The sequence below is a fragment of the Leucopleurus acutus genome (assembly GCF_964270905.1).
Source record: "Leucopleurus acutus genome assembly, chromosome: 1".
Lineage (NCBI taxonomy): Eukaryota > Metazoa > Chordata > Mammalia > Artiodactyla > Delphinidae > Leucopleurus > Leucopleurus acutus.
The window spans coordinates 43,196,069-43,221,150 of record NC_139142.1 but is presented as its reverse complement, the minus strand read 5'-3'; the positions used below and the strand labels follow the sequence as shown (position 1 = coordinate 43,221,150).

At 37.8% G+C, this 25,082-nt stretch overlaps 2 protein-coding genes across 2 annotated transcripts; one reads left to right on the top strand and one right to left on the bottom strand.

The window, feature by feature from the left end:
* Positions 1–2,784: 2,784 nt before the first annotated feature.
* NAA30 (N-alpha-acetyltransferase 30, NatC catalytic subunit) lies at positions 2,785–24,438 on the top strand. Its single transcript, XM_082838995.1, has 5 exons — positions 2,785–2,891; positions 3,157–3,931; positions 8,713–8,836; positions 10,607–10,662; positions 20,664–24,438. The coding sequence occupies exons 2-5, from the start codon at positions 3,158–3,160 to the stop codon at positions 20,799–20,801; spliced, it is 1,092 nt and encodes a 363-aa protein (XP_082695121.1). The 5' UTR covers positions 2,785–2,891; position 3,157; the 3' UTR covers positions 20,802–24,438.
* Positions 14,934–16,282, bottom strand: LOC309971508 (phosphoglycerate mutase 1-like; the record flags this gene model as incomplete). The annotated part of the gene is made up of 1 exon (XM_082854573.1): positions 14,934–16,282. The coding sequence occupies one exon, from the start codon at positions 16,280–16,282 to the stop codon at positions 15,518–15,520; it is 765 nt and encodes a 254-aa protein (XP_082710699.1). The 3' UTR covers positions 14,934–15,517.
* Positions 24,439–25,082: the final 644 nt, after the last annotated feature.

Here is a 25,082-nt window from a genome sequence, read left to right as displayed (position 1 = left end):
AGAGTGCTGTGCTGGGAGCATAGCTAAATTGAAAACCGAGAGTTTTCGATAGCTTTAATATGTAGGTAGGAATACATAATTCTCCCCAGTCCAGTTGGAGATTTGTGAATCAGCCTGTCCATGTCTTTGGGCAGGTTATGAAAGTTAGAATGAGGTTGAAAGTACTAGAAATGGGAACCATTTGACCATAGCACTCTCTGGTTCCTCATACTCTCCTGGGTCCTCAGTTCTACAAGCAAAATCTGTGCCTACAATGGGGATTGCCAACCACTGTTCTCAAAGGGAAAGAGGGTCAAAGAGCAGACTGTCAGCACTCACCCCTCCCCACCACAAGTTCAAGGGGAAGAATCAAATTGTTAACTAAAACACTTTCCCTGGGAATCTCATAGTGTTCCAGGATTACAGGCGGTAAAACAATATACTAATATTCATACTTTGATTAAATTCTATAGCCCTCAAATTTGATATATGCCTTTTCTTTCATTTAGGATAAAACAAAGCTAAGGACACTCATATTCATGGCTTTATGTATAACAGATAGGATTAGTAGGATTAAGAACCACATGGCATGTAAAATAAAACTACACAAATATTTAATTGTGGTTTGAAACAGACATATCTTTAAACATTGTATGTACACTTGGAAATATAGCTTTGTTTTGTACTTTTTAAAAACCATAAATGGGATCACATTGTACTTATTATACATCTCATTTATTTACTCTTAAGGTATTTAGGAGGTCTTTCCATGTAAGCACCTGTGGCAACTTGTAATTTCCAAAGACGCCACAGCCAATACTTCTGGTCCCACGTGCTCTTTAAGAACTTTGCGTCTCCCCAATCAAGAGATAGGGTCTATTTTCCCTCCTCTGGAACCTGGACAAATAGAGTGCAGCAGAAATGACACTGCATAATTTCTAAGGCTCAGTGATAAAAGGCAATATGCTTTTACCTGGCTCTCTCTCTCTGTTAGCACACCTGCCCTTGGAACCCAGCCACTAAGCTGTGACGAAGCCCAAACTAGCCCATACTAAAAGACAACATGGTCTACATGAGATCAAACTGCGGTCTCCCAAACTGCGGTCTCCAGCCAGCAACAACCACCAACAGGAGAGTGAAAAGTTTTTAGATGATTCCAGTCCTCAGCCTCCAGTCTTCCACCTGAAGCCGTATGCACAATGGAACAGAGAAAGTCATCCCTGTTGTGCTCTGTATGAATTCTTGACCCACAAGAATCTGTGAGCATAAGTAGTTGTTTTATACCACATGCTGTGGGGTAATCTGCAATGCAGCTATAGTAGCGGGAGGAGTGCCAATATATGTCTGTTTCAATCTTTTAAACAATTACATAATTAACAGTAATATTCTATAGTATTTATGTATCATAAGATCATTCCTGTATTGATAGATACTTAGGTGGTCTGGAATTATTTATTCCTACTATAGAAAAGGCTGAAATAAATAAGCTTCTACATGTCTATTTGTGCACAAATGTATTTCTATAAAAACCTATAAATGAGTTAATAAATACATGTAAGATATTTAGGACAGTGCCTGGCACATAGTAACACATTATATTATTTTTATCACTATAGGTTGACCTTCTAGATAGAAGGTGATAGTACTTGCTTAACATCTTTGGTGACAAGGACCTTAACGGCTATCCAACAACTACGCTACAATGTATTCTTCTTTTTACTTTAGATTACGGCAAAAATTGCAAACAGAGAATTATATCCCTGAAAACATTCATCTGCTGCAGACCTGCCCAGTTCTACGTTCAGTTTAAAAAACTTAACTTCCTCAGTGTGCTGGTGAGTTAACACTACCTGTGTTTCTCTTATGAAAATCGTGGCTGTGGACCAGAGCGGAAAGAGCGGAACCTCCCGCTCAGGCGCGTGCGGCAGTTCTCTTCCCTCTGCATCCGCGCAGGGGGACCACTTGTTAAGAGAAGGCGGGGAGCAGGTTCAGGACACCTCTTGACTGGTGCTTCTCACCCTATCACAATTCGGGTCACAGGTTTAGGAATGTGCTTCTTAGCCATTGTCACTCTCTTTCAACATCTCTAACTCTTCCCCAGGCGTGCTTACAGCTGCCCCCGCACCTGTTAATCCCATTTACTTCTAGTTTTCCTGGGCGGGGTGAAGGGGATAAGGAGAGAGGAAGAGGACTACCTGTCCACTTTCTCTTGCTTCGAAGCGGCAAAGACTAAACCTAATTCACATTGCAAACGACCAGGTTTCATCAGTCATTCCCATATTTTTCGCAGTTCAAAGTTTTTAACTTCCTCTCCTTTTCAGGGATTTTTCTCTCCAGATTTGCTCCATTTTTAAGGGACGCGGGTAGCCCTCCCCCCGCCCCCGGTCAGAGCTAAGGTTAAACGTTGTACAGCTGAGGAAAAGCATTTTTAGGAGACTTGTCCAAGGCCGGGGCAGCAGGCCCGGAGCAGGCGGGCTTCGCGACAGCTCCGTGGGAGCGCCTGTCCCGCCCATCCTTCCCGGGCCTCGCGTTGCAAGATCCGCGGTTGAGTCCCAAGGCTCAGTGGGTTGGGAGCTGGTGACTCCAAAGCCCTCTGCAACTTCCCCGCCCTACAGCCCCACCCATTAGCACGCGGTCTCCCCCGGGGCCCGTAGGAGACACCTTCGTCCCCGCCCCTCCACAGGTCACCTCCCTCCACGCTCCTTTCCCTCGGCCCCGGCAGCCGGCAGGCAGGGAAGTGTCGTAAAGCCAGGCCCAGGAAACTTTACCCGGGGTAACAGCCGAGGCGCTTTACGGCGACGGCGGCTGAGTGTGAGGCTTGGCGGCGGGGGAGGCAGCCGCGGCGGTGCGGGAGGCGGCGGCGGCCGAGGAGGAAGAGGAGTGGCGGCAGTGGCGGCGGGGACCTGTGCGGGGTGAGCCTGCGGTGGGGACGGGGAGGGGCCGCGGGTGACAGGGCTGGCGGATGGGCGCGGGCGGACGGGGACGGTGGCCGGCTGAGCAGCTGGGCGGCGCTGAAGAGTTGGGGGGGGCCGCGGAATTGGGGCGCCAGCTCTGTGAGGGACGGTTTCTGCCTTTGTTTCCCCCCCAACCCTGGCCGCCCCCCGCCCCCCGCCCCCTCTACTCCGCGCTTGTCCGCCGGGTCTCATGGCTTCCCCTCTCGGTCTGTGTCTCCTCTAGGATGGCGGAGGTACCGCCTGGGCCTAGCAGCCTCCTCCCACCACCAGCACCTCCGGCCTCGGCGGCGGCCGAGCCCCGCTGTCCCTTCCCGGCGGGGGCCGCCCTCGCCTGCTGCAGCGAGGACGAGGAGGACGACGAGGAGCACGAAGCCGGCGGCGGCGGCGGCGGCGGGAGCCTGGCGGGCGGCGAGGCGACGGCGGCGGCCAAGGGGCATCCGTGCCTCCGCTGCCCCCAGCCGCCGCAGGAGCAGCTGCAGCTCAACGGATTGATCAACCCCGAACTGCGGCACCTCCGGACGGCCGCCTCCCTCAAGAGCAAGGTTTTGAGCGCGGCCGAGGCGGCCACGGTCACGGCCACCCCCGCCGGGGCCCCCAGAGCGACTGCAACAAAAGGAGCTGGGGTACACTCGGGCGAGAGCCCCCCTCCCTGCCTCCCCAGTAATGCAAGAACTGCGCTCCCCAGCCTCGCAGAGGCAGCGGCGGCGAGCGATCCCGCGGCGGCCCGCAATGGACTGGCGGAGGGCCCGGAGCAGGAGGAGGAGGAAGACGAGCAGGTGCGGCTGCTGTCTTCATCCCTGACCGCCGGCTGCAGTTTGAGAAGCCCTTCAGGCCGGGAGGTTGAGCCTGGGGAGGATCGGACTATACGTTATGTCCGATATGAATCCGAGCTGCAAATGCCCGATATCATGAGACTGATCACCAAAGATCTGTCTGAACCCTACTCCATTTATACCTATAGATATTTTATCCACAACTGGCCACAGCTGTGCTTCTTGGTAAGTGGGTGGAACGAAAATAGGGTGAACCCAGCAGAGAGATCCAGGCCGTGCGGGGCAGGGAGTGTGAGGGCAGGAGTGGCAGTGGATGTATCCTGCATTTCATAGTATGTTACGTGATGTAAAGTGCGTGTATGCACTCCTAATTATTTAATGAAACTGCTTTGGAGGTAAGGGTTCATGATCCGGGTTAACTTGATACTGATGTAAATGCAATAAGCCTGTGTGATGCATGTTGGGGGTCTTGTATCCTGTTTACATTAGCTTATAATCATGTTTAACCGTCTTTAATTATCCTCCCTCATCGTCAAAGCACTTTGCAGTCATTTAATTTGAACGTGGTTCTGTTCGGATACAGGCCTTATTAATCTCTCAATTACAGCCATAATCAGGGAAGAGTGTATGCATAAACATGTTTTGGTGAACATGATTGTCAGTAAACTTGCTGTGGCCACACTGGAGAATTAAATCTTAGAAGCGTATTCCATAATTATGGAGATTGTTTCCTTTTACTTCAGCAGGGCAGTTAGCAGTTGTAGCCAGCCTGCTTTCTGGTGCACGGTTGCAGAAGGTGCTACTAACACTTCTGGTGGCTGAAAGACTCCAGAAACTTGAACAAAATACCCTTTTTGGAAGTGTAGGAAACTAAGTGTGAAATTGTTATCTAATCTAATTTTTTTTTCTTTTTTTAAAAGAAGCTGGTCATAGATATGCTTAAGTTCTAGTACTATTGCTGGCTTGTGTGTAATGTAGTTGACAGAAATTTTTTGCTTGATATATGAGTAAAAAAGACTTGGCTTAACCAAACAAGCTGAATTTTTTTTTTTTTTTGACTTACGTAGTACTGGTAGTACCAATAGTTTCCCAGTAATATTGACCAATTTCAGTCTGTATGAAACCTTTCACCTAAATATTGATGGCAGGTATGTGCTTTATATCATGTACTCACAAGCATGTTGTTTCCATTGAATTTTATTGAAGAAAGACAACATGCTTTTAAGGAGTGCTTTATGACATGTGAAGGGAAAAGCCACTACCATTATTTGCTGTTTTAGAATTGACTTAATTGCATTTACTAATTCCCTGTAAGATGCTTTGACAATACTTTAGAAATCTGTCTTTTTGATTCTATAGCTTGGTGGTGATCTGAAAATATAACCTCCTCAGTATTGTTGATAATGGTAGCTGTGCTATTTTCTGCGTTCACTTTGCTAAACTTCAGTTTAGTATGTTTGTTTAAACTGGGACCTATTTTATATTCTACAAAACTGCTCTTACAGGATTCTAACCATTGCATCAAAATAGAAGTTCTAAGACACTTCTGTGTCAAATGAATATGGGAAGATGGTTTTCATAGCATTATTATAAATGTCATATCAAATGCTATTATAAATGCTGAAGATTGTAGATTGATTTAATTGTAAGTTAATTCACAAAAGCATACAATTTAGTTACAGTTTAAATTGAAATAGTGTATGTATTTCTGTTAATTCCAGAAAATAATTGTGTATGTGTGATGATTAGTCAGCTTTTGAGTTCTGGTATTACCTAGACCTCTCAACTTGTCTGCCATTTTAAACTCTGATAAACTGAATATTAGTAAACTTTACTTTGATTTTACATAGACTCCTCCCAATTCAACAGCTAATTTGAACTTTAACCCTAATAGCCAGTTTGTTTAACATTAAACTCTCAATATCTAGAAATTGTGGTAATATGCAAGTGGTTGACCTGTAAGGTTTACTAATGCAAGTATGGATCTAGACGTATTGAACATAAAACAATAGTTAAACAGTCAGAGGCCATTTGGAACTGGGGCCTTTATATTGGCGTTTAAAAAATTTGAATTTCTCATGAGAACTAACTTAAAACAAATATAAGTGTATGTTTATTTCAATTCATATTATTTTAGAACTATAAAGGATCCTAGAGATAATCTAGTTCAGCTTAATTTTTTTTTTAATGAAAAAAAATTAAAGACCAGAATGACTTAAAATGTTCGCATCTCCAGATATTTAGGGTCCAGAGATGTAAAGCTAGAACCCAGGTCTCCTGGCCTGTCATTATGGAAACAACTAAGAAGCTGAAAAATGACATACCCTTGAGTCATTCAGCCAAGATCCTTGTGTCACCAAGTTATGCTTCACCAAGTAATAGTTGTCCTTGCAGACAACGATATTAAGAGACTAGAAATGTTCAGAATGTTCCTGGTTTCCATGAGTAACCTGCAGTGGATCAAATGGAATATATGTGGTTGGACCTTAGAAAATCTCCAATACTTGACCATATTTGACTAACAAAAGTGACAGTTTCTAATGATTCTTCCTAATAATTGTAACAGATGTGAAAGTATGGTACTGTACAAATGGGAGGCACTGTCATTTACTCTGTACTTAAATAATTTGTCTCTTTTGAGTTCATGGTATTTTCAGTTGTTGGTGCCTTTTTGAACTTCTTAAACTTATTACCAGTGATATACTATAGTACTTCTGTTATTTGTTCTAAATTTAAATTTCCAGATTCCTCTGTTTTCCTATTTGTGATATTCTGGAATTTGGGAATCCGTATTTCACACAGCTTGTATTTTTCAAGTTTTATAGATTGACAAGCATTTGGCCTTGTAGAGTTAAATTTTAATCTTGCCTGGAATTTTTCAGTTCCCATCCTTGAAAAAAAGAACACATTTTAATAGCATGAGTTCCAAATTTATGTGCAGAAGCTTTTATTTGTAAAAACTTAACATGCAGTTCAGTGATTCTTGTAAGTGTATATTCATCAGCAATTTACAGAAAAAATACAGAATTGGCCTTCCTCACTAAACATCTAACTAATAACAATGAATCATATATTGGGCTTTTATTTTTAAATGATGTGTACAACTTGATTTTTGTTCCTATAGATTCTTGATTAGTAAGAACTCAATCTAGTCTAAGTGAACTAATATAATACTTTGTTTGCTTATTACTTTCTTGTCCGAGGACAAAGAAGATTTGTTTGAAATGCCTATCCAGTTTGAAAGTATTGTCCAGTTATATTGTGTCTAGTGGTTTTAATTTTTTCCCCTTTTGGATGGTTTATTAACTGTGAAATGTAGCTGTCCTATAATTTTGTATCATAGATTGGTATAGATTTCCATTTCTCCTAGCTTATGAGGTCAGGTCAAAAATTTTTTAATGTACCTCTCATCTCTGATATATGCACACACACACACAACCACACACATCTATTTGAAATAAGTTATGTTCAAATCAGAAAATGCTGTTCAACCTGGCAACTTTTGTATATGTTTCAGGACTTAATAGAGAAAGAAATTTTACTTTTCAAAAGAATTTTGAAAGAACCAGATTGATTTATCATGAATGAAAATGGAAATAACAATTTTAGAGGTTTATTGACCCCAAATAATTTTGGAATGTGTTGATAAAACAGAAATGAATTAGTGTGGATTGTTGAATTTAATATCCCTTCAAAGTAAATCAACTATACTTCAATTAAAATAAGTAAATAAAATTAATATCGCTCCTGACCTAGTTTAGGCTTGCGTGAAATGGATTAGAATTATCTTGCCTGAAGATTTCTCCACAGTTGAAAAAAGCTTTTTAATCAATTTACAGAATGATGAACTAAAAAAAGTCATAACAGATTCAAGATAAGAGAGGTATTAAGTGTAAATTGGGCTTTGCTTATTGATTTTTTTTAACCCATTCCTGGTTTTTGTTGTTGAAATAGTTTCTGAAAAGTTAATTTTATTAAGAGATGATTTGAAGCTTTCATATTTTTTTTATGAGGGCTCTTTACAGCAAACAAGTATTTCTGTCTGACACATTATTAAACAATTGGCTATTGGAACAATTGGAACTATTGCCCTATTTATATTTACCAGAGTACAATATTTACTAGAACTTTTTGTTGGTGATGGAATTTTTGAAAAACATATTTTCAATGGTGATACTGGAAATTTTAATGAAAATGGAGGCTGATTAGCTTTTATTTAATAAGTAATCTTTGTGTGGAAGGCTGTACATTTTTATTAAAATAGAAAGCTCTGTAAAAATTACAGCTTTTGCTTTAATATGAAGCTTTGATTTTGAGATCTAGATATTCTGTGAGCTTTATGGCAATGACTCACACTGTCAGTAGAGCCCTAAAAATGAGACCATCGTATATCTAGTTTTTGTAGTCCTTCAATAACAAAAACCCCTTGGGTAGGATCTAAGGAATACCTTAAAAATAATCCTTTTTCTTTTAGATTTTTTTTCCCTGATCAAAATCTAACTATTATTCAGGTGTAAATATTATGTCTTATATCTGTCTTTCACTAAAACTTTATTATAATTAAATATAAATTTATAGTACTCTGTTGATAAGTTTCACAATATTTTTTGATATCTAATGAAAAGACTTTCTTAAAAATTATTTTCACATGTTTCCCCTTTCCCAGATCTTAAACATGTAGCTCTTTATTGCAACTAATTATAAGCACCTCATAAAGTACTTGAATGTTTACCATGTGGAAATATGCTTTTTTTTTCCCCCTAGGCTTTAATAATGAGCCTAAGAAATTCATGTCCTAAAGAATGTTGAAAGATTTTAAAACTAGAACATTTGAAGGAGTTCTGGGATTTAGATTTCTGACACTTCTGTGACTGCTCTCTTGCTAGAATTCTCATTATTTCTTCCTCCCTCAGAAACACTGACCAATGGTTGGCTGCTGTTTCTGTGGGTAATTATGCAATACCTGATGGCAATGTATTCTTTGTAACTGTTTGTTTATTTTTAAGGCCATGGTAGGGGAGGAGTGTGTAGGTGCCATCGTTTGCAAGTTGGATATGCACAAAAAGATGTTCCGCAGAGGTTATATAGCCATGTTAGCCGTGGATTCCAAATACAGGAGAAATGGCATTGGTAAGAAAAATATTATGTCACAAAAAAATGCCTAAGTTATTTTCATTTTTTTTTTTGAAGCAGAAGACTTAAATGTAAATAGTATGTAGAAATGAGCATGAAGCTGAGGGAAGAAAATTGATTGCTTTTATTTCAAAATATTTTCAAAATGTTTTAAAAATGAATTGTTTCCTTTATTACTGTTTAATTATTTGAGATTATCTTTCTAACAATTAGAAGGTGATCAGTTTTCATCTCCAGACATTTTTTTGATCATATCCAAACTGCTTTGCATTATACTAAGTTCTGCAGTTTTTAATAGCATTATTAGGGTGCTTGATCACAGCACTCAAGCAGCTGTGTGTACTTGGGTTAAATGGTCCTCAATCAAGGCAAAATTATGGAGAAATTGTTACCATTATTTAGTACTAGTCATCAAACATTATATTAGCAATTCGGGAAGGACCAGGAAAAAGGAGAATTGTTTCTTACTACTATTCCCAAACTCATCTCTTTCCTGGGCTACCTTTCCTGGCCTTTGCAGTTAATCTTATACTCATGGTTTATAATGGTCATTAGAATCATCTGGGTGGTTTAAAAACAAATGCTTAAGCCCCTCCCCTTGAGAATCTTATTTGTCCTGTTAGAAGTAGGGCTGAAATTTCCCCAGGTGGCTGTGATGTAAGCCTGTTAAGAACAGCTGTCATAGTGTCTAAGACCTACTGGCTCTTTGTTCAAGATGGAGGATCAGGTAGATAAGCACTTGTCTGAGCATGGCACATTCTGAGAGGTACTGAAGCTAAGTAAGTATTCATGAAAAAAGAGTTTGATGCCTGTACCAGTATTTAATTACTAGCAGTTTTGTCACATGTAGTTTTTTCTTTTTAAACTATGAGTGTCCAGTTTAAGACTGCTTCACACAATCTGAGACATCATGAGAAGTCATTATGAATAGGTTTACTTAGTACATTAGGTTCAGCCAACTTTTCTTATAGTGTTACAGTTTGCCACTAAGATGTTCAATGAATTGGGCTTGTTATACAAGCCAACTTTGAGTCTTTGATGCATTAAAAAGAGCTGGTAAGGACTCATGGAAAATGATAGGCAGATTGCCTGGCTACTTCAGAGGGCAGAAACCAGTGCCTTGAAGATTGCATCCTGGCCCTCAGACATATTTTGTATGGCCCATGTAACGTGTGCTTGCTTGTATTCATGGTTTGAAAATTGAGAGAGAAAATTTGGATTTCTTCTCTTAAGATCAGATTTAACATTTGTTTTCCCTTTAATGTGCTAAGTATATCTGACCCTAAACTAGGATACAGACACACCACTGACGTCATTTGGTGTGCCCAGGCTTACTATAAGATTTGTGGAAACTAACACAGTGTCTTGGGCCCACTTTGGGTCACAGCAATTCTGGTGTGATCTTTGGCAAGATTGGCTCAAAGGTCATGGAGTGAGTTCTTACCAGCTGAAGAAGTTCCTGGGTTGCTCTGGCCATATCTTACCTTTTTTCTTGGAATTAAACAGCATTTACACCTGAGAAAAGGATATATATCAGGAGATAGGTCTTTCAAGAGGAAACTTGTATTGCTATGCACAGGTCCTATTGGGCTCTCAGTTTTAAGTCTAAATTTTTTTCCCCACTTAATTTGAGATAATCTGTGTATCTCATTCAGGGTAGAACCCAGCATTTGACATTTCTTTGCTTCTTATGAATATTATAATTTAGGTATCTTTAAGAAACTAATTACATTTTTTACTTCATTAATACTCAGCTCTGTATTCTAGGTACTAACTTGGTTAAGAAAGCTATATATGCTATGGTTGAAGGAGACTGTGATGAGGTAAGTCTTCCTAAATGTTTAAGACCTTTTATCCTGGGCTGTATTCTACTGGGTATTTTTATAAATAGCCCATAATAAATTGTACTGCAGATTTCATTGCAAGCTATTATTATACAAATGTAACTTGTGCTGAAAATTACATTCGGTGGAAAAACACATGAACTTTGACCTAGAACAAATTTTAAGATGATAATGGGAGCTAAAATTTGTGTCAAAATGTAAAGGTAAAATTTTAGATATTTTTAGTAAATAACTGGTATTCAGAACTCTGATTTGTTATCAGTTAAATCATTTAAGGTAGCTCTTATTATAAACCTTATTGTAATTTACTTGTGTATTGGCCTTGGTTTCTCTCTAAATAATACTTTTTTTTTTTTTCCTGTGGGCCAACTGTCAGCCCATATGAAGAACATTTCACATTTGAAAAAAATTTCAGCATTAAATAATAAGGCTGGAGGGAGGGAAAGACAACCACTTTTTAAATGTAGATCTATCTATAAATTAGCATTAAAGCGTCTTCTCTCTTCAGATTGTTTGTAAGGCCTGAAGGCAGGTAGTATCTTTGTATCCTGCAGCACTGTGCTTTTCATACGGTAGGTGCTCAATAAATAATAGTGATGGTTGGGAATGTTAAGATTTACTATTATGTAATGTGGAAGGGGATAAGTATAAACTAGGGAAGTACAGATATCTTTAATATAACAGTGGTGACTAAGAAGGACCAGAGTTGTGCTAGTAATTTTATGAGCATTACTGCTAACACTTGTCTTTATTATTGGAGGGCAAATGTGCCTTAGAGAGTTCTCAAAATACTTGAAATTAGGTAATTTTTTTCTCAGACTGCAATAAGTAACTTGTTTTGGTTACTTTTTTTTTTTTTTTAAGTGGGGTTTTTTTGGTACAGAATTTATTCACAGTCACTAACCATCATTATTTGTGTGTATTTGGGGTGCAAAGTCCTTTCTTTTACCATCTTCACGCTCATCTTTCTTTCCACTAATAGCTGCTATTAATCTTGCAGTTTGCATCCTCCCATTTTCTAAGCATATGTGAATGCAGATGTTTACACATTTTTTTTTACAAATGAAATCACAGTTATTTTGCTATAACTGCTTTTTCCACTTAACAGTAACTCATGAACAGGATTCCATGTCAGTACAGATGTACAGCAGAGTATTCTCACGCTCCTTGTCCACATTCATAGTTCGTAGTTTGACAGACCACACTAAATCGTGGTTGTATGAGAAGGCCTACAGACACATTGGGCAGCACAGGGAAGACATCCTGGGATTTACGGATATTTAATTTTTTTACCCCGAATAAGAAAATTCACACATGGCAAAGGATCTCATATTCACAGCTTTTAATTTCAAAATGTAAAAGGTACAGTGATGATCTGTAAAAAAAAAAAAAGTAAAAGATACCCTGATTATCTACATCATTGGTAACTAAAATTTTGAGTATAAAATTGAATATAAATTTTTTCATCAGTGTAAGTCCAATATGGACCATGGCTATATTGGCTTAGACAGCTCATCAAGAATAGAAGTCAGGCTTCACAAAAGCTGCTTAACAGTTCGGAGAAATCTTTGGGATGATAAGACCATGTTTTGATCCTCTGCTGAGTAGTGTGGTTCCCAGTGAACAGGGATGTTATAAGGAGGGAGTATTATGTCCCTTATGAAAGCCTTTTCTGAGTTATCCTAGTTACTGCCTATGAGACAGGTAGTATGCTTTACCTTAACTGATCAAATGTTTAAATAGCGTTGGTTTTTCTTTGAAAGGTCTGAGGAATGATGAGATTTTGGTTATATTGTTATAGTCTTAAGGTTAAGGCCTAAATTAGTGATACATTTTATGGTAGAACTATTCATTGTGGGCTTAAAATTCTGATTCATTTTTCTTACTTTTCAAGCAATGAGTTTTACTCAATCTTAGACTGAAATGGGTATAGTTCCATGAACTTATTTCTGTTGTATGGTTTTAAGTGGATGGTTTGTGCAGTTTGAATAGCTCTGCCTCTGGATTAGGGAAGTCTTCCATGGTTTAAAAAAATTGGTTATCTGTGCCCCATATTGTTCAGATAAAGGATTTGCTGTAGAAAGGGACAGAACTCTTGCTTACTCTTTATTAGGCTTTCCCTTGCCCTTTCATTGAGTTTTAAACCATATAAGCAACAAACTCTTCTGTCCTCTTTACCCTTCTAATTTTTGATGGTAGTGTGTTTGTTGGTTCTACTTCCTTATATTACCATCTCATCCTGTTTGGTTTGGTTTCTTTCCCCTCCACTCCAGTGTAACTACTTTGTATTTGCTAGACCCAGTAGCTTCTTGGTCTTCCTCTGCTTATTAAAATGCTTCTCAGTCTTTAAGACCCAATTCAGATATCAACAACTCCTTTTAAGTTTTCCTTGAAAACCACCTTCTGTGGTTTTCTTTACCTCCCTTTCTGTAATACTTACTATGCTTAAATTCTTAAATTTACTTGTTCAGAGACTGTGCCTTAGCCACTGAGAGCAGAGATACCTTTTCTTGTTTACTGCTGTATTCTTAGTACTTAGTACAGCATTTGTGATAGAGTACATGGTTCATAAATATTGGTTGAATGATCAGTTTTGTGTTTACAGTATCTTATCTATGCCTCTTTTTTTTGGGGGGGTGGACTTTTGAATTTCGATTTGTCTATTTTTTCATTAAAAAATTGTTTTTTAGTTCTTTTCTTTTTTTAGTTTTATTTTTTTATACAGCAGGTTATTAGTTATCTATTTTATACATATTAGTGTATATATGTCAATCCCCATCTCCCAGTCTAATTAGTTTTTAACTTGTCTTTCTCTCTAAGCTTCTAAGAACAGCAATCGTCTTTTTTTTGTGTGTGTGTACATAAAAAAAAATCTGAAAAAAATATATATCTGCAGGGTTAACCAAGTTATTAAAGTACCCTTTGATAAAGCAATTATATATAAAAATAGTTTTGTATATAATTCATGGTTCTGAGGAAAACTTTGAAATTATAATTCTCCAAGAATACAATGACCAAATTATAAAATAACTGACATGTGATGTTACTTTCATTAAGTTAGGTCAATCTTCCTTTCTTTTAAAGTGTTAAGAAATTTTGACAAATTATCAGAAAGACATTTGTGAAGGGTTTTAAATTACATCTTCTACTGCTTAGGTCGTGCTGCTGTTTTTTCAATCTTAGAGAGATTTTTGAATTTATGAGACTATTAAGAGAGATACATTTGGAAATCTCTATGAAGCTTTACTGTACACATCCAGTCAATTTTTACTTTCTGTTCTGTTTGCAGAATTTATTTATGACCTTGAGTCATGTTTATATTGCTTTTGGTTGCCACTTGTCATTTTAAGATAAATTCAGAGTGAATTAAACTGAGGTTAGTTGAAATGTAGATCTGTACATTTCACAGAGTTGAAATGTAGATCTTGCTTTTGCCCAAGTAACAATGGTATTATTCTTCTGGTCTAATAGATCTTTTCATTTTGCCTTACTATGACTTTCTTAACTTTTTATATCAGAATTAGACATGTTTAAACAGCGTAGCTAAAGATCTTTTCCATTTTCTGTATATTTGGATCTGACTAAAAAGTTATAGCATCAGAAAAAGAAACAGGTGGATTCATTACTTCATGAGTAAGAAATGCATTACCTATATTGCTAATCTAGCTTGAATTTGGTTACTCCTCTATGTGGTCTGGCTGCCAAACATTTAGTGGCTACTAGGAGAAGCTTCTTGAGCTTGGGTTTTACATTAGGGGAGACAGTAAGAAAAATATATACAAATAACATGAATGAGTTTTCTTGTGTACCTAAAATAATGAACCCACATGGTGGCCATTTACTTTTATGTACTTTTTTTGGAAATAAATTAGAATGAATGGAGCAGCATGATGAACAGTACTTTTTAAGCTGTAGATGTCCCTGAAATGTTCACCTCTGGAAATTTAAATTTCAAAATTTTTTTTAGATTTATGGTATGGTTACTACGATATTAATACTCAGAACTAACTCATAAATGATGAAAATATACTGGAATCAGAATTTCTTAATGGAGGTTAAGTGTGCAGTATGTGACCTTAAAACATTTTTAGTTGACCAGCATCTTCCTATTTTCGTCTATCCCCAGCCCCTTGGAGCCACCATTCTACACTGGGCTTCTATTAAGTTTGACTGTTTTAGTTTCTGTATATAAGTGAGATCACGCAGTATTTGTTTTTCTTTTTTTTTTTTTTTTGGTTTTTTTTTTAATTTATTTATATATACATATAAATTTTTCTTTTGTAAAAGTAAATGCAACACATAAACATTCAGGATTGATCCCAATCTTTTGGAGTCAGGGAGGAAGTGTTTGATTGAATCACCATGCAGGTTACATTCATCTTCCACTGGAATGACTAGAGCCCCCAGTCACCTGAACAGAACAGTGCCCAGCTAGCCTCTGGGAACACAAATAGGCACTCTTGCTTCTCCTCATTGGTCACACCTTGGCATGGTTCCTCCCTATCCCCTACTCAAGCAGGTCCTTAGTAATAAACAAGCCACTAGCAACGCCCCGCCCCAGTTACTACCTCTCAACGCTCTTGGATAAGTCTTCCCTTGGCTTGGACTGAGGTCCATGTCCCAGAGGTGCCATTCTGACTAGACTGTATGAAGGGAGTGGGTGCGAGAGAGAAGATGGCTAAAATGAAATTGGGAGCCACTGCTCCCCATCCGCAGCTACAGCTTAAGATGCCTACAGATGTCGTCAGTGTGACGTGTGCAGGGGAGAGGTGCAGAGGAATGGATGGGCTTGGGAGGAAGGGTAATCCTTGGGAAAGTAATCTGCTGCTCGACCTCACTTCTTGGCCTTGCCCTGGGCAGCCACAGCCTCCATGGCTTTACGCACGGTCTCTTCATCACCCAGGAACTGCATTGGCTTGATGGGCTTCAAGTTCTTGTCCAATTCGTAGACAATGGGAATGCCAGTCGGCAGGTTCAGCTCCATGATAGCCTCCTCGGAGAGACCCTCCAGATGCTTGACGATGCCCCGAAGGCTGTTGCCATGGGCTGCAATCAGTACTCGTTTCCCCTCCTTGATCTGGGGAACTATTTCTTCATTCCAAAAGGGCAGAGCTCTGGCAATAGTGTCCTTCAGACTCTCACAGGAGGGCAGCTGATCTTCAGTGAGGTCTGCATACCTACGATCCTTACTGATGTTGCTGTAGAAGGGATGGTCGGGCTCCATCGGAGGTGGTGGGACATCATAGGAGCGCCTCCAGATCTTTACCTGGGCCTCACCGTGCTTGGCAGCAGTTTCTGCCTTATTGAGGCCAGTCAGACCCCCATAGTGTCGCTCATTAAGGCGCCAAGTCCTCACCACTGGCAGCCACATCTGGTCAATGGAATCCAGCACTGTCCAGAGGGTCCGAATTGCTCTCTTCTGCACTGAGGTGAAGCAGATGTCAAACTCATAGCCAGCATCTCGCAGCGCCTGCCCACCGCGCTTCGCCTCCTCGTGCCCGGCCGGGCTCAGGTCGGCGTCGTACCAGCCGCTGAAGCGATTCTCCAGGTTCCACGCGCTCTCGCCGTGTCGGATCAGCACCAGCTTGTAGGCGGCCATGGCTGCGGCTCGGGGTGCGGCGCAGACTCAGTATTTGTTTTTCTATGTTTGATGCATTTCACTTAGGGTAATGCCCTCCAGGTTCACCCGTGTTGTCACACTGGCAGCGCGCACCACTTTATCCATCCATTTGTTGATGAACATTTAGGTTGTTTCCTTATCTTGGCTACTGTGATAATGCTGTAATGAACATGGGGACCTCTTTGAGGTCCTGATTTTACTTTCTTTGGTTGTATACCCAGAAGTGTGATTGCTGGATCATACGATAGTTCTATTTTTAATTTTAAGGAACCGTCACACTGTTTTCCATAATGTCTGTAGCAATTTACATTCCCACCAACAGTGGGAAATTTATTTAAATAACCAATAATAAACCTGTTACATGTTAACAAAATAACATACATTTTATAGTAATGTACAAGATGACTTTTAAGCTTTTTGTGTTTAATAATTATATGTTTATCATTTTTAGTTTCATTGGAAACATATAGTTTGGCTGTGAGACAGGGCAGCTAGGTAAGGAACAGAGTAAAATGGAATTATTTAAACTGTAAGGATTTTTGGTTGAGTAGTTTGGCCTAGTTAAAGATCTGGATATGATAAGCCTGGGTTCTAGATCCATCTTCTGTCGATATAGTTGTGTGATTATAGGAAAGTCATTTAACTTCTTAAAATCTGTCTCTTTGTGCAGTGTAATAATGGTGGTTCTGATCTTAAAGGGATGTTATGAAGAGCAGTAAAATTATTCAGTCAGATTGTCGGTGTAAGGCCTGTGAGGTGCTAGACAATAAAATAGTGCTTGCCATCCCTCCAGGAGCTCCTAGCCTGTAATATTAAAAAAGGTTTTCTAAACTGTAATGGTTTGGCTCATCCTGACAATGGTTTGTTCCTGAGAGAATCCGTAGAACTTCACTGTAACCCTTATTTTCTGTTAAGTAGAATTCAACTTAGCCAAGTTTCTTTAGGATTAAAATAACCTTATTATGCTTTGGCTTCCTATATAATATTCCCATGATGTGAACTAAAAGAATAATTTTATAGAGAGTTTCCAGTATAAACCCAGATCCTCTTTTAGTATGTTTATAAGAATTTCGTAATTAACTGTTAAAAAGTAGTTACTTCTTTTGTGGCGTTTTCTGTTGTGTCAAATAATACATGATCTCTTTGATTAGAGAATGTGAGTGTGCTGAGAGAATCTTTTCATTTTAACCAAGGTGTTAGCACTTTGTGTAATGTTTTTCTGTAAATTGGGCTTTATTTTATTAATCCGTTAGGATGCCAACAAACCTGAATTCAACTCTTAACTTACACGTCAAGTGTATATTTATGTAGCTATAGTTGTTAGCCTTAGCTGTGTTTTGAATATTTTAGATTGCTGGATATTAATGAATATGGACCTGGATCCCCTTCATTATGTTAGATCTCCCATTCACTGCTTTGTTTTACTTTGGGGTGCAATCACAGGTACAGAAGAGTGGATACTATTAAGCTCTAGTTCACATTTGGAGTCTGGTTTATTCTTGTTCTACTGGTGGCCTTGAGTTTCATTCACTTGTAAGTTAGAGATATATCTGTTTCATAGGGTTCTTGTGAAAATAACATTATGACATATGCATGTAATATGAGATAATGCATGTGAAATGCTTTACGTAGCACTTAGTAAGCCTTCAAAGAGTATTATTTTTTTTACACTGTCGCTCTCCTTTTTATTTCTGTGAAATTAGTTCTAAGTTTTGAGTTGTTGCAGCTTTATTGCTTCTCATATTGTTTTGATTTAACATTTTAGCTGTAATTAGGTGCTGGCATAAAACAGAATTCTAGGAATTACTCAAGAGAATAGTTCCAAACTGGTAAATTGCATTGACCAGACTGGGGTGTTCCAAACTGGAGGATGGCATACATTACTGAACATTAAATTCCATTTTTTAAGAGCAGAGAGAAATTGTTGACTTTTTATTTTCATCTTGAACCAGTTTGCTTGCTGTATAACTTTTATAGGAACATTTTCCCTTTATCTTGAACTATTAATGACTTGGTTTTAGATCTTTTTAAAGTTTGAATTAGTGTGTGATTTGCTCTCATGAGTTGTTTGCATAGGTAATTGCTGTAAGATGATACTTTCTGTTTGAGTACTCTGGTCATTTAAAAGCCTGGCAGTACTTTCGTTTGTTTCCTATTTATGTAATGTATGTAATATAATGAAAGGTACTAAGGGCATATATAATTAACAAATGTTTAAGAGCCTTCTATGTGTCAAGCAGTGTGTTAGGTGCAGAGGAAATGGCTGTGAACAAGGTACCCATGATCCCTGTCCTTGTTGGGCTCACCAGCTGGGAAAGATGTCATACTCATCAAACATTGAATGAAAGTGCAGTTGAACAAGGAGCAGTGCCAAGTGCTGTGGGGTAGTATGAAGGGAAAGAGATACTCTACCCAGTTTGGAAGTGACATGCTAAGGCCAAAAGCAAGAAGAGGAGGATGGGAAGAGTGTTCTTCCAGACAGAGAAAACAGCTTATGTGAAAGGTCTAAGGTAGGAAAGATAATGGTGGGTTCCAGAAACTTAAAGTTTAGTGTTGATCGTGGCGAGTAACGGGGGGAGACCTAAAACACAATTAGCAAGGTAGGTAGAGGCCATATCTTGACGGACCTTTTAGGTCTCTTTAGATTACTGTTAGATTGTGGACGTTTTCTTGAGGACAAAAGAGAGTCAATAAATTGTTGTAAGCAGGGAATTAACGAGCATCACTGTACCTAGAGTGGGAGACCTTTGGGTTAGGAGGTTCTTGTATTTATAATAAAAGTTGATGGCAGCTTAGACTAGAATGTTGTCAATGGGGATAGAAAGAAGAGGATCAGTTTAAGAGAGATTTAAGAGAGAAAATTGAAATACTCAATGCCTGGATGTATGTAGCGGGGTGGAGAGGAAGGAGGTACAGAGATGACTCTTAGGTTTTAGGTTTGAGGCATTGATGGGATGGAGATCTTGTTACTGATGTGCGGAATTGTAGAGGAGTTGATCATGAGTTTTTTGGATCCGATGAGTTGAAGTACAGTCTTTTCTCTATTATTTATATCTGTTGCTTGAATTCTTGTCAGATTTTTTTTTTTATAGCTTGCGATAGAACGGGAAGAGACTCGTAGGCTTTACTTGGGCCTCTGTTTAATTATACTTTGCCCTTTTTTCCCACTCCAAACACCTCGGGGTTATAACATCCCGACAGTAACTGTGACTCACTGTGTTGATTCTCAGTGAGGTAGGTAGAGAATCAATAGAAAGGCAAATAGAGCTATGTATGTAAAAGTTGGGAGGATGCGATAGAGGATATTTTGGTAGGGGAAGGTAGAAGTAAAGTAGAAGAACATCACATAATAGTCAAAAGTATCAGTTCTTCATTGTCAGGACCACTGGTTCAGTAATATTTTAAAAGACCCAGATAGAAGTTAATACCTCTGTTAAGTGTTGATATCCATAGTGTCTAGACATTCTCAGAATGTAGTTCTCAGAATGTCGTCCCCTTACCAGCAGCAATCCACATCACCTGGCAATTTTTAAAAAACGCAGCTTCTTGGGCACCACCCCAAACCTACTCAGAAACTCTGGAGGGGAGGTGCAGCAATCTATTTTAATAAGCCCTCCAGGTACACTAAAGTTTTGGTACCTTTGATCTAGGTTTGGTAAACTTTCTCTACAAAGAGCCTGATAGTAAATATTTTAGGCTTTGCAGCCCACAGGTCTCTGGTGCGACTGCTCAGGTCTGCTTTTGTATTGAGAAAGCAGCAATAAACATCATGCAGACCAATGGACATGGCTGTGTCTCAATAAAACTTTATTTACAAAAACAGGCAGTGGGCATATTTGGTCTAAGGACGATAGTTTTCAGACTCTGGTCTTGACTGTAGACAAATATGGTAGTTGTCGCCAGGATAAAGGATGACATATTAATGAAAATATAGGAGTTGGAGGTCAATCTGAATAGTTTCAAGTACTGGTTTATTTTCTTAAATCTTTGATTGTTGATTTTTTTCTTCATTTTTTTGTCACACTATACAGGGAACGAATTCATCTTTGTTTTAGTAGAAAACATATATTCTCATTGCCAAAAATTCCAAACATTTCACAAAAATCAATAGAAAAGAAAATGTCCCCAGTGTTCCCACCCCACCCTTGACTTTTATAATTCTGATGACTGTTTTTCTGGGTTCTTCCTGTACATCATTAATATTTACTGTTTTCACCATCAACTTTAAGACAATTAAATGTAGTATCTTTTTCTTAAATATTTGATCTTATTGTTTATAAGTGATTTGTCAAATTATGAAATTATAAATTAGTTTCAAATATTATAAAATTATAACTTAGTTTTCTCTCTTTTTTTGAAGGTTGTTTTGGAAACAGAAATAACGAATAAGTCTGCTTTGAAACTTTATGAAAATCTTGGTTTTGTTCGAGATAAGAGGCTGTTCAGATACTATTTAAATGGAGTTGATGCACTGCGACTTAAATTGTGGCTGCGTTGAGAAACTGACATCAAGGAACAACTTTCCAACGATGCAGAATCGACCTTTGCATGCAATGCAATTTGTACAGAATTGCTTTGCAGGTGGATTTAGTGATTTCCATGCAGCTCTTATCTGTCAGTGTCTCATTTGAGTGTCGCACAATATTTGTTGCACTTTGGCATGGCGCATTTGTTCTGAATTAAAAGAGATTGTTTTAAACTTAAAGAGTTCTTTTGGTACCAACAAGATGTGCCAGTTGATAGCCAAGATTTGTTTGTTCATTTGCAAAGTCTGCTGACATTGTTATTTACACAGTGATAATTTTATCACAGAACCAGGAAGTGGAACATGATTTTTGTTCCTTAAAAAAGCCAATGTAGATTGTAAAAATCTCTGAGTATACTAACATTTCACACGAAACCTGCCATAGTTTTCTGAGGGGGTGGGGGAAAAGCTTCAATTTTAGGTTTTATTTTTTCAATATTAAATTTCCATTCTTGAATATTGGTACCTCAGTGATTAGTGAATGAAAAAAAATGTTATGTAGGGTTGGGTGTGTCTTAACAATGAGTAAAGATAACAATTAAATTGCGTCTGCCAGTGCCTGTGTAGATAAGTATATTTGTCTTCATCTCTATAGTTTTTGAATGCATGCTACCTTTTCCTTTTCTTTAAGGCCTTTGCAAGCAAACTTTTGTTTTTATTTAAATTCTAAATTTGGTAATAAATTATTTCAGATTTTTATAATTTGGATACTTTTTCCAGGTGAGTGACAGAGTGGTTTACTGTAGAAGTCCCTTCTTTTCTTACAGTAAGAAGTTGAATCTACTTGGAAAATCTTTGAGAAATGACTCAAAAGGGATGAGAAAAGTTGATGAAGCCGGGAATTGCTGGGTTTTAGATGCACTTTTTTTTGAGAGTGAGGGAATTTTTGGAAAAGAGTAGAAAAATTAATGTAAATTGGTATGATTTTATTTAATCAAAATTGTTACTAAGCTGTGAGGAACAGCTTTTACAAAGTAGTTGGAACTTTTTTCCCACTTGGTTTGGATTCACATTGCTTCCATTTCTTAAAATGCTTCGCTTTTGGTTCTTGGTCTTGAAAATAAATTCCAAGGTGCACTGTATCTGTTTTAAACTGATTTTATTTTCTTTTCACTTACTTGTGCAAATTCTTGGGGGAGCTTTGCTTTATTAGTTCCCAGAAAAACAAAAGGGAGAAATGGAAAATTCTTGGAATGAGTTCTATAGGTTTTCTTAATAGCCATCACCATGTTCATTAGTTACATTGTGTTTTGGCCAATCTGTGCAATGTAATTAATTTTAAAGTTGATTGCTTTCAATGGAGTCAGGAAACCTGTGATGGATAATTTATTTGACTGGAAAACCTAGGTACCCATTAAAGAAAAGATTCATTCTCTGTGAAAAATGTTTTGTAGGAATGTATTGTTTTTTCATTAATTTGGATATGCTTTACTTCTGCTCTAGGATTTGGTTTGAATTTTATTTTATGGCTATAATTACTGTATTTTTAAAAACCCTACCTCCATTAACAGTTGGTAAAAGCCCCCTTTCAGGAAAGTTTGTTGCCTTTTTGTTATTTTTTTTTTTTTTAAGGGAAAGCTGCTCCTTGCTCAGTGTAGTGTCTTGAAAGTGAACATGGTGACAAGTATTTTTTAAATAAAGATACATAAATTTGGTGAAAATAAAATCTTCCTGTTGATGGGATCATTTATAGTTCCTTATTTTTAAAGAAAACTTTTTCTTTTCATTTTATATTGCCTTGAAAGTTTAATGGGCAGAATACTGGTTACATTTAAAATATGAAGACCACACAATACTCAGCTTTCCAGGTGACCATTTTGAGTATGTTTTTGGTCAGACTTCATCTGGACTCTAGCACTTAGAGGAATACCAATCATAATGATGATTCTGTTATTCTTAATATGGAGGGAATTGAACTAATAAAATAGTTCAGTACTTTCATTATCAAATTTTATCTCACCACTTTGTATTTGACTTGCTGGTTCATAGGTAGTGATTGTTGATGAATGTACATTTGCTTGACTCACTAATGAGGACAGTTCTAAAGTAAATACATGCTAGATTTTTAGCTCAGCCATTAATTTTTTGGCAGATTGTCAATGAAACCATCACTACTGACCTTTTCACCCAGAATTGACCAAATTTTGCTGAATTGACTGGGTGTTTTAAACACAAACTTAACTGTGTGACTGAAAAGTCAAATGGTTGTCATATTGTTTAGCTGGTGTTTGTTGAATATCTGTGTCTACCTTATGTCTTTAATTGGGTGTGCAGAAATTGTTTACTTAAGTGGACTAAAATTTTATCCTCTAGCATGGTAACCCAGCACCAAAATTAAGTCTCCATTTCAGGTGAAGTAGCATCAAACATTAACTTAATTTTTGATATTGGGCTTTCATTTTTCTTATATAATCTTAAAACAGCTCCACTTAAAATTGATAGAGTGAGTTCACTTGGCTAAAACTGAGCAAAATTGGTGCAACTTTCTTTTAATGGGGTGCTGCCTCTTTAAGACTGACTGTACTATCCACTGACACTGGTTTGGCAGTTGCTACTGCTGAACATTTTTATACATGCTACCATGAAGCTATATATGTTAGTATTGAAGAAGCTAACGGGTATACTACCATTTTAATGTGTGGGCTGACTATAATTTCCCTTACATTAGGATGAAACTAGAGAATTCCACAGATCATAAACCAGACAGTAGTTTTGAAGCTGAAGCCAGCAAAAAAAAAAAAAAATTACTATTAAAAAATTGGTTCTAATATTTTCTGCCTCTTCCCTAAAGTACCCTCCCCATTTGCTTGACAAATCTATGTAAAGAAGTTTGTTTGTCACATGTTTTAACTTTACCTTGCCCTGTGTTATGGTATTGGCTGACATGTATAAGACTGGATGTGTATATTTATTATGGTGTCTAAAAATCATAAAGTTCATCACTTTCCAGGAGCATAGATAAAAGCAAATTGGTAGTGCATCAGAGTTACTTTTCAGTGCACCATGACATCACTAAAATGAGTGCTATATTGTTATAGGGCTTTCAGGTTTGTAAAAATATAACCATAAATTATATTGACGTCAGATATGAGTTGAGTATCTATAAAATATCATGTGTATCTCAAAATATTGGACTGCTGTTTGATGACTGGATATTGCTGCATAATTTTCTTCTATTGTCCCATATCCTTTTGGAGAGAGAGTTTTAATGGGATTTGAAATGTGCAAGCTGTCTAAATAAGATGCAGTCAAATAAAGTATGGTTAAGTTGTGTTTGCATTTTTCTTTTAGATACAGCTGTGTGCATTTTATGTTCAAGTTGTTTTACTTTCACCTACTAAGAAGAAAAAAGAAAAAAATAGGCAATCTATTTTGTTCCCCACTTCCTGCCTTGCATCTAAGAGTTATTTGGAAGAAGTGATACACAATTGTTATCTCTCTCACCTTGTGTTCTGACAAATTTGAAAATAACAACATGAACTTGATTTTACTAAAAGTATTCAGTTATTAGTCAGCTCATATATCAGCTATCAATACAAATGAGAGCATTTTCTCATGCATTAAACCAAAACTTGTTTTTCTGTCCTTGTCCCATAGCAATTTATTTGTAAGACAGTTTTTATTTTAATTTACTCTTTTTTGTTTATACTTAAGTAACGTTTTGTTTGTTTTGTTTTCCCCTTGCTAAAACCAAAGGAAAATAGAGCAATATCTAAAGGGCTTTTTGTCCCATTCTTGTGAGAAGATTTAAATGGCAGTTATGTATTCTTTCATATTTCAGGATTTATGGATATTAGAGGAAGAAGAGATCTGTTTTAATTGGGACTGCTAAATTACTCTCATCATGCCTGTCAAATCTTCACTTTGTTCTTTTATAGTCAAGTAGTGAAAATATCTGAGTTCATGTTTTACTTGGGCCCTATATGGAATTCTAAATACTTCATAAATTGTCTTAATAAGGACCAGAAAGTTGATACCGTTCTTCCACACCTATGAACAGAGATCAATAATAACCTGTAGCCTAGAGATGTAGTGATACTTTTAAGCAACTTTTTAAAAATGAGTTTGAAAAATTTCATGAGCAGATAGCACAATGCACTTTCTTCAGATTCAGAGCCGTCCCATAGCACTTTTTTTTGATAGAAATGTTAATTTGTGCTCTCCAATATGATAGTCACTAGTCACGTAGCTACTGAACCCCTGAAGAAAGGCTAGTATGATTGAAGAACTGAATTTTTAATTTTAATTAATGGA

Coding starts and splice junctions, on each gene's coding strand:
- NAA30 (XM_082838995.1), top strand. CDS start 3,158: ATGGCGGAGGTACCGCCTGGGCCTAGCAGCCTCCTCCCACCACCAGCA. Junction 8,837..10,606: donor ATACAGGAGAAATGGCATTG/GTAAGAAAAATA, acceptor TCTGTATTCTAG/GTACTAACTTGGTTAAGAAA. Junction 10,663..20,663: donor TTGAAGGAGACTGTGATGAG/GTAAGTCTTCCT, acceptor CTTTTTTTGAAG/GTTGTTTTGGAAACAGAAAT.